The sequence below is a fragment of the Limulus polyphemus genome, unplaced genomic scaffold (genome assembly GCF_000517525.1).
Source record: "Limulus polyphemus unplaced genomic scaffold, Limulus_polyphemus-2.1.2 Scaffold2221, whole genome shotgun sequence".
Taxonomy (NCBI): domain Eukaryota; kingdom Metazoa; phylum Arthropoda; class Merostomata; order Xiphosura; family Limulidae; genus Limulus; species Limulus polyphemus.
The window spans coordinates 1-12,166 of record NW_013667831.1 but is presented as its reverse complement, the minus strand read 5'-3'; the positions used below and the strand labels follow the sequence as shown (position 1 = coordinate 12,166).

The 12,166-nt window shown below is 33.2% G+C and overlaps 1 protein-coding gene across 4 annotated transcripts in view; it reads left to right on the top strand.

Moving 5' to 3' along the window:
- The window catches only part of LOC106466322 (PHD finger protein 3-like), a 185,870-nt gene extending 177,419 nt beyond the window's left edge, over positions 1-8,451 (top strand). For all 4 annotated transcript variants that reach the window (XM_013926598.2, XM_022394301.1, XM_013926595.2 and 1 more), the window contains exon 18: positions 5,672-8,451. In XM_013926598.2, the coding sequence (XP_013782052.1) occupies positions 5,672-7,442 (1,771 nt within the window). In that variant the 3' untranslated portion in view covers positions 7,443-8,451. The remainder of the gene's footprint in view (positions 1-5,671) is intronic.
- Positions 8,452-12,166: the final 3,715 nt, after the last annotated feature.

Genomic DNA, 12,166 nt, shown 5'->3' with positions numbered 1-12,166 from the left:
TCAGTCACAAGAACGTCGACTCTGAATCACTTGAAAAAAACACTGGGGTGCTTAACTTTTTTCCAGGTGTATAGTTACTAATTTCTGTTTGCTTTTATTCACTGTTATATTATCAATAGATACTAATTACTTATATAGCTTATATCCAGTGTGTTTTGGCTCTAATATGCTGCTATTTTCAGGGGAGGGCTGTATGTGATAGCAAGAGCCTGGATTTAAACTTGGGTTTTCTTATTTCAAATGATGATGTGCTGTCCATCATTATGAGGTTCTTCTGGTTTTTAGCACATTTTGTCTGCAGTCTAGAAAATTTGAAATTTAAAGTGTTTATTTGGCCAGTTGGGGAATTTTGTACAATGTACACAACCTGCAATCTGTAAATTCTAGGCCAAATGAGCAAGAACTGAGTTATGCATAAATGTAAGGCATGAACAAGTTAAGTAAACTTTCAAGAAGTAAGCACTAAATATGTTCAGATTTTTGTGTAATGGTAATGATTCCTTGTTTGTATAAAAATTAAGTAAGATTATTTTTAAAATGTGTTCACAGAGCCTGTTTAGGTATAGTTAGTGCACATATAAATTTACTCCTTTTGAATTTTTTTGTTTTTGTACTTCACATTATCAATGGTATACTTAATATTACATTATGGGTTCACTGTGATTCCACTTTATTAAAGTTTCACAGTCCTGTAAACTAATGGTTGATAGACTTTACCATAATAAGTAAGAGCAACTAACTTGCATGTTATAGTTTAGTTTTGTTCAATAATGAAATGGCCAAATATAATTGTAAGAAATGGAAAACTTAACAGAAACTCCAGGAAGAGTACCCTAGAAAAGCAACCCATATTATTGTTAGCAAAGTTTAAAGTATCAAACTATACTGATATTTTGTGTCCAAAATATTCTCACAAGCTGGAAAGCCTTCTTTATTTAGGAAAGAAATGTAATTATTTATACTTATTATAATGCAGGTAAGATTTGAAATGAATTTGAATTTATGTTTGTATTTTATTAGAATGTCACAAAAGAACTTTTTGTATGAAATACAGAATGATGATATAGTTGGTTTATTTCTTTGTTTGACAGCATGTATTTGAGAAGCAATTGAATAATGTTAAAGTTAGTATTTAATATAACGTGTAGTGTAAGAGAAACATAGCTGATCCAATGATCATTTTTACTGTTCATTACAGACTTTCACTTCAGTTTAGGTATTTTAGTAATACTGACGTGCCACAAATTACCATTTTGTGTAATTTATTTTTGCAAAATGTAAATGACAAAGCAAAACTTATAGTTATCTAAGTTAAATCATCCACAATATTTTTAGATATCGATGTTTTAACTTAGTAACTGCAAAAATAAAAAGTGAAAATGATCCTCAATAATTTAACATGTTCATATCAAATTAATCATGAGAGTGTCCTTAATGAAGTGAGAGAGGTGAACTGTTTTTATTTTTAATTCATTGGCATTGAACAGAAAGAAAGGCTTGTTGTTTTTTTCTTTACGTATCTAATGGTACTAAATTCAGTTCTGATCTGTAAAGTAATTAAAAAACATTTTTATAAGCATATCTGAAGTTTTTGAGGGGCTTGATTGTATTTGAATAGTATTTTGTGTTTGGCATGTTTTTTGAAGCTGATTTTTCCCATGATGCTTGGTTGTAACATCACCAAAAACATTCTTTATTCATAGAATGTACCATACTACTAATGTAATATGATATTTAAAAGTTAGTCCTTTAAATGCTAAAATTAGATGCCCTTCTTAATCCAGTGTATTAATCTTTAATATTCTAAAAAAAAAAATGAAAAAAGACCCCATTTACTTTTGTGTGTAAGTAAGTTGTTAATCATAATTCCCAATGTCTATAAGGTTAAAGCTTGTATCCAACAATTAGAAGATAAAACAGATGAAAAAATTGAAACAGATAGCTGCTGAAAGAAAAGCAGTTTACAGTATTTTCAGTAGCACTGATTACTAACAATAATAGTAGTTCTGACAATAACTGGAGGCTTGAACAGGAAAAGATTTATGGTGTTTAGAATTTAAATCAACATATTTTAAAAATAGACTAAAGAAAGATCTAGAGAAATCCTGAATATATTCCTGAGTAAAATCATCTTAAGAAAAGGCCTGTTCTTGACTGAGAGAGCATAACTGTATAGACATAGAAATAATACTGTTATATCTTTGAGAGTGCAGACATTACTCGTGCCACTGGTTATCCCAAGTGAAAATTGGTAGAGCTTAACCATCAGGCATATCTAAAGTTAAACTTGAAAATGTTGCTAGATAACCAAAATAGATCTCCAATAACATCACCCGTAAGAAATGTCCAAGAATATTTAAGGGAGACACATGCCTTGATCATGTATAACAAGCACATGAAATAAAGTAGTGATGCACAAGCTTAATTTTCTGTATATGATAGTCTGTAAGCATACTCAAAATTTTGTAAATTGTGTGAAATAGTTTATCTGTCAAAACCAAAAGAGAATACATCTAGGTATCACAAATGCATGACAATTGTACCAGTGGCACAAAAAAATGACCAGTCATTAGAGAAAAAAAGTTGGAGAGAGAGATGTTGCTGTGAAAGTCTTTTTTGTTTATAGCAATACAAAAGGGAAATGCAAATGAACAGGTGTCAAAGAGGGTAAGACTGTTTGGAGAAAAGCAATACAAAGTACGAGTGCTAGTGGCAAGGAAATAAGGGACAGATTTGCAAAACATCAAGTTTTTGTTCTTGGTAGAAAAAGTAATGCAAACTATACACTTGATCAGGCAAAAGTGCTAATGCAAATAGCTTTTGAGCTGACTAATTTTAAAAATAAATAGATGAATTGGTGTTTGAAGATCAGATTTAAAACAAGCTGAAGGTGTAGGAAATGTTTTCTTTAACTGCCAAGGGGAGGAGTCATAGCATGGGCACAAAGTGCTATGTTGTTGTTTTTTTTTTAGTTTTTTTTCAAGAGATGGAGTAAACTTCCATTTTTAGTTGTTTTTCTTTTTTAAAAAAAATCTATAAGCCACTTTCATGACCATATCCACTTCTCTGGGATCTTTCTCTTTAGGAAAGCAACTAACTATTTGAATGATTTCAAGAGAAATATCCAGTTTTGATGACTTATGTCACAGGTTGTCTAAGCATGTTATCAGTTAGGCAGATGTTGTTGGCTTTTTTAATTGTTATTTTTCTTTTGTGGTTCATATTCCATTGTTTTAGCATTATTCTATGGTCATATTTTCTGAAATGATGGACTTTTGCAGTTACATTAATATTACAGAGTTTTGTATGTCTGTTATGCTTTTGAATTTTAACTTCTTATTTTGTTTTGTTTTTTGTTGTTGTTGTTGTTGTATTTTATCCACTATCTTGAAGTCCATATTCACAAGGAATGCTATGTACAGGTGCGTGTGTGTATGTTTTTGTTTTTTTTTCTTCTTCTTCTTCTCCCTTGGAGCAGTCACATTGTATTATGGTTTCTGAATATTTTCTGTCCTTATATTGTTTTCATATTATTTGTATGTTTTGAGAGAGACTTTTGATATAGGGGAATATAGCTGTTTGACTGTATTTTTCTTCCTGCTTTTTTTATGGTGTTTATATTTATTTTGACTTTATCAAGTGTTCTAAGTATCAGTTGTTAAGGAAGATTTGAATGACGTGTTTCTCTTCATCCTCCCAAGAAACTATATATTACATATCTTTTTAACTCTGGAGACTAGGCAATCTGTGACACCTATCTTTACACTGTTGAAGTGTTTTTGGAATTTACATTCTTTTTCTATTCTAAGTTGTATCACTGAATGTTGTTTCTTTTAGATGGTACTAAAATTCTGGAATGGTCATATTAGGCATCTATCATCAACACATCTGATAGACATAGACTGCCTAGAGTCCAGAATGAATAACTGTTTGTAGTGGTAAGATGTTGGAAATAAGGAAGAAAATCAAAGCAACCTTCCTTAATATTGAATACCCTAAACAACTGATAAAGAAGAGAAACATTAAGAATGAACAATAACAAAGTTTCAGACACACATTCATATTCCCATGTGACAAAGTGCTCTCTCAAAACAAATAGAGAATACGTAAACATAAATCAGAACAGTATTCAGAACCCACAGTACAATACAGCCCCAATTAGTACACTCCACACCACCTAAAAACCAATAAAGAATGAAAACACCCCCTTGTTAATGTGTACTCCAATACCAACAAAAGTAAGAATTCAGGAGAATAATACACATACAAGTTTCTGTTATAGCCCATCATATAAGAAAAATCATAAAATAAAATGTAATAGTGTTAAAATAATGTGATGTGAACCGCACATGACACAAAGAAAAGAAGCCTTCTACATCTACCTTATGTTAATACAGTCAACCTAAATAATAAGTAAAATGCGATATCCCTCATGAAACCATTCAGATAGTTGATTCAATTTATAATTGAGAAATCCTGTATGAGGGAATAGCACAATAACTTTTCTAACCAGACAACTCATCATCAAATCTCCTAGCTTTGCTACTACTTTACATACCTTCTCAGAACTTCCCTGAAGATGGCAGCAGATTAGTAACCAAAATGTAATGTATAAATTAATTAAGAATCAGTTTTTAGTAATAATATTTGTAAAATAAAGAATAAAAATTGTCAATTAATTAATAATTCGAGTCTATTGATTTTATAGGCTATTAGCCACTATAATGACTGACATTTGATTGCCATAACCTTACCATGAATGCATAATGGACTACATGCCAAGGACCATTGGTTATCTTTGTGCATTACTAATCACAAATTTGATTAATAGCACTTTAAAAATGGACACTTATTAATGTAACAATTTCTGAAGCAATATCTCAGTTCTTTTTTATTGTGCTTGTGTTGTACAAAACTCTTTTATTTGAACATAAATATATAATTGGTTTTAATACTTTGTTGATTGTTTAAACTTGGCTTCTTTTGAAGAATCAGAAGTGTTTCTTTCAACTGTAGCATAGACTGGTTTCAACTTTACTGATTGCTTTGAACATTCAGTGAGATAGGACCACATCACATTCACCTTGTGTGCATCAGACTATGCTTGAGCAGTTCTTGAACCTAGGTTTAAAGTGTTCTTTTATATGATCTCCATTACACGTTGGGCAGCACATTCAGCTTGACTGGGAGATCCTTTAAAAGAATACTTTAATCCCAAGTTCAAGAATAGCTCAAGCATAGTGTGATGCACACTAGGTGAATGTAATGAGGTCCTATCCCGCAAACTGTTCAAAGTAATCGGTAAAGCTGAAAATGAGGCTGTGCTTTGGATGAAGGATACACTTCTGATTCTTCAAAAGAAACTGAGATCAACAAATTGCAACTGAACTTTCTCACAATCTAATTATTTGAATTTTATTTAAAATTTCATGCTCTATTATATAATAATTGTTTTTTATCTGCTTGTTAAACACAAACTACAACTGATGAGATCTTTGTTACAACTTAGCTTGATGAAAATATTTTGAAACAGTTGCAGCATTTTATATTAAAAAAAATTAACCATAGTAACTTGTTTGTAGCTTTGTAATCTCACTTAGTGGGCTTAGTGTTTCATTATATTAATAATTTGTTTCTCCTATTTTAATAAGAATTATTTACTTTGTTGTAGCCATTTCCAGTCAGAGAACATGGATCCTTATGAGCCATCTTACACTCCACCTTTAGATACTCTTCCATATGAAAAAGACCAAAAGCTCTGTGATGATAATTTAACACCTCTTTACACACCAACACACACAACAGCCAACAAGAGACTATCTGTAACAGATGATAGTGAGCCTTATGACCCTTCATTTACTCCTCCATTGGAGAAGATGCCTCGAAAGGATACTTGTGAATTGGAGGATGTCACCATGAGTGATTCTGGACAGAACCTGACTCCAGCTGTGAGCAGTGATGAGGATAAGCCATATGACCCTGAAGAAACAGATTATTCTTTTCCACAAATATGGAAACAACAGACTTCTATGGCCAGTTGTTCACCAGCAGTCATTGCCCAGGCTGACCAACAAAAATTGTTGATTGAATTGACAGATAAGGCTCAAGCAGAAAAGAAACAAACTGACCAACAATACTTTCAGGGTATAAGTTGTAAATCAACAGATGGAAATAAATCTTCGACTTCGACATATCAAAATTATTCCTGGCCAGATGGTAAATCAATGAATATTAAAGATAGTGCACATAACCTCCAACACCTTGTGCAAAACTTTTCAAATAATGTCTGTTCTGAACAATCTCCAAAGAAAGAATCATTAACAGTTACAAGTGATGTACTTAAAAAATTATCATCAGGCCTACCTCCACACTTACGAAACATTATCAACGCTATTAATAAAGTTACTCAACAGGTAACCAGTGGTACTCGTTCATCACAGAATACAGATCAGAGTGGAGAGGACACAGAGAAAATGTCTCTTTTGTCTGAAGATTCAATTATTCAGAACTTCTCTAATGTTTCACAAGAAGAACCTAAACAAGAAACTTGGGCACAGTTGGGTGAAAAAAAGTTACCTAAAAATGTGTCAAATATTATATCAGTCACAAAACTACAAGATCCTAGGCTTAGAGGAAGAACTATTGATGAAGATACAATGGCTCATCACTCACCTCATGCATTTACTGCTGTCTCTGAAAATGTCAGACCATCTCAAGTTATTTCTCAAGTCATACCACCAAATAAAAACTCGTTAATTTGTAGCCAATCTCATACTTTCTCAAGTAACATAAGTGGAAGAGGTGAAAAGAAAAGCTTATCTCTCTCACCAAGGAAATCATTATCAGAACCTCCACCACCAGGTGTTGACTTTGAAGAGTTGGACAATTCTGCTACAGCATCATCTTTCCCATTGGTTTCACATGCAATAGGGTCTACAGGAATGATACTGGGTCCAAAGCCACCACCAATTCCACCTCCTGGTGAAGCTGTCAAACCACCTCTCCCCCCAAGTAATTCCACAGGTTATGCCTTTTCCAAACATCTGCATTCTGAAAACCCTTACGTAAGTCCTAGTATTTGTCAGAAACCTATAGAACCTCATTTGTGTACCCCTCATCAACATCCTGGGAGTAGTTATAATTCTTATCAGTACCCATATAGTGGAGGAGGTGCTACTAGTTCCACCAAAATTCAGACACCATTTGGGCAGCACAGTCCTACTGAAAGGTCAAAATCAAGTCCTTTTAATAGTAACAAAGACCAAGATGAACGAGAACGGTCTAACAGATATCATGAGCATAAGCGAGACAGAGACTATAGACGTGAACATGATCACAGTCGAGAAAGGGACCGAGACTGGAGATCAAAAGATAAAAAAAAGCACTATCACAGAGAAGATCGTTATCGGGGTGATAGAAGGAGGAAGCATCATCGTAACTAAATTTAATCACTTGTTTTTAACTTTTTTTTCAAAAAATTACATGCTAAGAACCATTGGTTCTTGTTTGGTATAGGACAGATATGTTTTTTTCTGTAAATTGTACAGTTATAAAGTATTGTCTCATCTACTACAACAAAGACATCTGTGTGTCACATTCAAACGTGTTCATCACATTGATCAGTAGCTCGCTCATTTATTGCCTATATTGTGCTGGATTTTAATCACATTAATCAACATAAATTTTACAAATGCAACTAATCTCTTATGAGGATAATGTCATTATCATTTTTTTTTATATTTTGGCTTTGCACTATTAAAATTATGTATATAATTGGATTGCATTTTTAGATGAATGTTTTTTATTGAAAATAAGTTTTCTCCAAGATAGTCTATATTTGCAGTGAAGTTTTCTACATATTCACACAAACCTAAGCTGGTCTAGTATTCGGTATTTTAAATATGTATAAAAATAAATGTTCTAACAGTTGCTTGGCATATTTAAGTTCATCTTTGATGTTGCTCATAGAGCTGTGCATTGAGCATAGATATAGTGAGTAATTTAAGATGTACATCTTTCCTGCTTCATTTATCTATGTGAAATTTTCTCTGAACTGAGTTTAGAAAGAGACGACCATTTGCCAATCACCAGAATAAATCTTGTCTGATGTTTTTATCTTTACTATATAATATGAATGTTTCGTTTCTAAGCATGTCTCGTTCACGTGAGTAAAGTTTATTCTTAAAATCTATTATCTCCAAAGAGTTACAAATTTTAGCATTGTAATTTGTTTATTTGTTCATGTCGATGTGTAAAAAGAAGCTCCTGTTAGTACAGTTTGTACTATTTAGTATCTGATGCTATATACTATTGTGTTTTTTGTATATAATCCCGTGGTACTAGTTGAACATTTTGCCTCTGTAATGCGTAAGTTGGTGTGCATTCATCTCGAAACGTTCTTGTAACACAGTGTGATCTGTAGGCAAATAATAAATTGGCAGTGCTTTAAAACTTGTGTGATGTGTTATAAAATAAAACTCGTATGAAAAAACTACCAAAGTATATTCACAGTAGTATAAACAAAAACTTCAATATTTTATTATGGTATTAAAATCAATGCTTAAAATTTCCAACAGTATTTCGTTGCCATCAGTGGGATGGCATGGCCTGGTGGTTAGGGCACTGAAATTGCAATCTGCAGGTCATGGGTTCTAGTTTCATCACCAAACATGCTCACCCTTTCAGCCGTGGGGGCGTCATAATGTGATGTTCAGTTCCACTATTTGTTGGTAAAAGACTAACCAAAGATTTGGCAGTGGGTGGTGTTGACTAGCTGCCTTCACTCTAGACTGTCACCTCCAAATTAGGGACGGCTAACGTAGATAGCCCTCGTGTAACTTTGTGTGATATTCAATAAACAAAGAGATGGCGTGCATGTGCGTCATTCACCAGCAGTAGCTGGGGGGGGGGGGTATTCAAATGGCTTTCAAACTCTACAAAATGCGAAAATGAGGGATTTGAGCAGCCCTCTTGGGCATACGCAAGGACCCTTGAAAGTTTCATTGTGATCAATTTTCACCCGACTAAGTGTTACTCTTCCAATAGTTTAAATTTGTTGATACAATACATCTATTTAATTAGCTGTCACAATTTATATTACCGTGTTTTACTGCAATAACGGCTGTTTTCTCAAAGAATCGTTTTCTGCGATCATAAAACTAAATTCTACCTGAAGTGAATAATGTGACTTTTAAATTAATCTTCAAGGTGCATGCAAATACTTTGCAGTCAAATATTGTTTCTAAGCATATCGAAGTAATTTTGAATTATGATACTTGTTTGTGCCACTGACTTTACGCTGGAAATAATAACTTGAACCAAAAGAAATCCAAAAACAGACGTTTTCTATAGCATTTCAGTTTAAAAGAGTAAGACTTCTACATATCAGGAATAATAAATGTAAGTGTATCATGTAAAAATACTCCTGTTAGACTAAAAATGTCAAGTGAGTTTAAACTTTTAAAATTAAAGTATTGATCTAGAAATAATGTAGGTTCAGTTGTATGATGAATAAAGAAAAAGTTATGATCCAGTTACAATAAGTACATTCAAGGAAAAGCGAAAGCCTAAAACCACCACGATATTTCTATTACCTGCTACTTACTGTGATTTCTTCATGTTTCACTAACTGTATTTTTATAATATTACAGTAAATGGTTGACATGTCATTTATCATGCAAGAACGTATGGAAGTGAACCTGTTGCGATATAAACGGTTTACAAGGCAGAGCTAAGAAAAATCATCATGGTGCACAACTTGTATACCCATATTGCGCAACTACAGTGAGCACCAAAAATATTTTTAAACGTGTACATGAGATCGGCCATTTATGGAATGAAATCACAATTATCTGATAATGTTTTTATATTCCACAGTCACTAAATTAGATTTGATACTGTCAGAATAGTGGAAAGTCATAAATGATTTTCTGGCGATTCATTCGAATTTCATAACTTCTTGGGTTCTTTATATTTGAAAATAGAAACACCAACACAAGTCTCAAGATTTTAAAAATTACTAGCATATTTCAGTGGGTGAATACTTGAAGTCTTATAATTTAATAAGGCCACCACAATTCAAGTTTGAAGCCTGCTCACAGTGTTTTTTTTTTCTTTCTTTCTTTTTGATATTTAATATTGAAACTCTCCATGATGTAAAGTGTCAATATCCATCTTTTGTCGTATTTCGAAGTGTTTTAATATTTTATTCTCTGAGAAAATTTTACAACATGCAGATAACCACTGAACAAATATGCTCTAATATAATGTACATCCTACTTACAGGGGTGGATTAAAGGTCAGACGGGCCTGGAGCTAAATGTTTATACCGGGCCTATTATGATCGCGACTAAAAAAAAGTTTAAAAAACAAACCTCAAGATATGTTTTGCTTTTGGAGATAATGGGGAAATAATACCCACGGATTTAAAAGACTCATCTACAAACCGCATACACATAAACTCAACAATTCACGTGTGCGCACGTTTAGATCACACAGGTACGCTCAGCAACAGTAGCAGATCATCTCATCTGTACTTGGTTAAACTACTGTCCTCCTGGTTCTTTTTTGTAGAAAAGGCATTTGTGGTCTTTTTTCGTGTCAAGAGATTCTAAAAAGTCATTTTCTATGCATAAAAATGTCAGTGCATTTAACCTGTCTTGGCACATTGTTGATCCAAATATGTTCTTTATCCTTTTTTAGCATCAAGAATGATATTTAACCCGAAAAATGGTGTGACATGAGGCACATTTGTATCCTTAAGATTATCAGGACGTTTGGGAAAGCTGATTTCGGATATTGGTCGCATATTATTCATATTTTGTATTCTCACGGCTTTTCAAAGAACCCTGTCTTGCAGATGGCGACAAACTGAACAATTTCTTCTCAACAGCTTTTTGGTGGCATCATTGAGGTCCTCTGTGGGCATGGGCTCTAAGTTTTATAGGAACCTAAATTTTCAATTTATATTTTCATATGCCACTGTTCTGTTGTCTATTGCAAGTGACAGTTTATCAGTTATTGTTAAGAAAGTCTGAACTTTATATTGAGTAGAGGGTAAAAAAATCACTGTCCTCAACATCCCCTTGCATATTTTTCCTCCTTTTACTTTATCTTTCGACCTCATATGTCTCGCACCCTGACCGTTGTTTACCCTTTTCCTCATATTCGGGAAATGAATCTTGTAATTCCTGCACGAATGTCTTGAGAGATTTTAGCTGATGAGAAGCTGTACTGACATTGATTTGAGAGTTTTGTAATGAATGACTTGTATTGTGAAACCTCATCAGGATAGCACTCCATAATTCCATCATTATACCTGTTTCTTATATCATTCTTTTCAAGGAAATTAATGAGAACTCCAGTAAGTTCTGCTCCTATATGATTTCTTATCGGCAAGTTTCTGTACAGGACCATCATCTATAACGTATCTAAATATTTATTGTCAATTGATTCGAGTGGGATATGTCTGGAGTAGAATCAACAAACACTGAGTGATACTTGGACGTTTAGACTTTGTCATGATAAAAAAGACTGTTTGGCTTAAATAGCAGTGATTAATTCATATTTGTGAGTGAATATTTATTATTTTAAAGTTTTGTTATAATAAGAGTAAAAAGCAGACGATTGTAGAAGGTTTTGTTAATAACTAATTGGTGTCGAGAATATAGAAAATGGCCACACGCTTATGTAATAAAGATATACATACCGTGAGACGAGCGGGAAGCAGCAAACAGACAGACAGTATTAGACAGATAAGAGTAAAGAGAATATAGTTGGTGTGAAGTTAATTAACGTAAAAGTGATAGGCCTAACGTTTAATATGTTAGAGTGAAATTAACAGTATAAAAAAGATAAGAAGGATAATTTTATTCCATCAAAGCGTGGATTTAAAGTAATTGAATCAGACTGGGTACACTTTGACAAAAGGAACAGAGGATCTTCAGAAGAAAGAAGACCAAACTAATTACGGTAACTTGCGCCACAATTGTAAGTGAATCACACACAGAATACTAGTACGATAGTAATAGAGAAGACAGTTCGACTTGCCAACTGAAATTCTAAAGTAACTGAATAGGCCTAAGTGGACTTTTGACAAGAAGAAGAGAACTATATAGTTTCGTCAGCGAGTCACATGACCACCGTGACGCAACGTTTCTAGAACTAT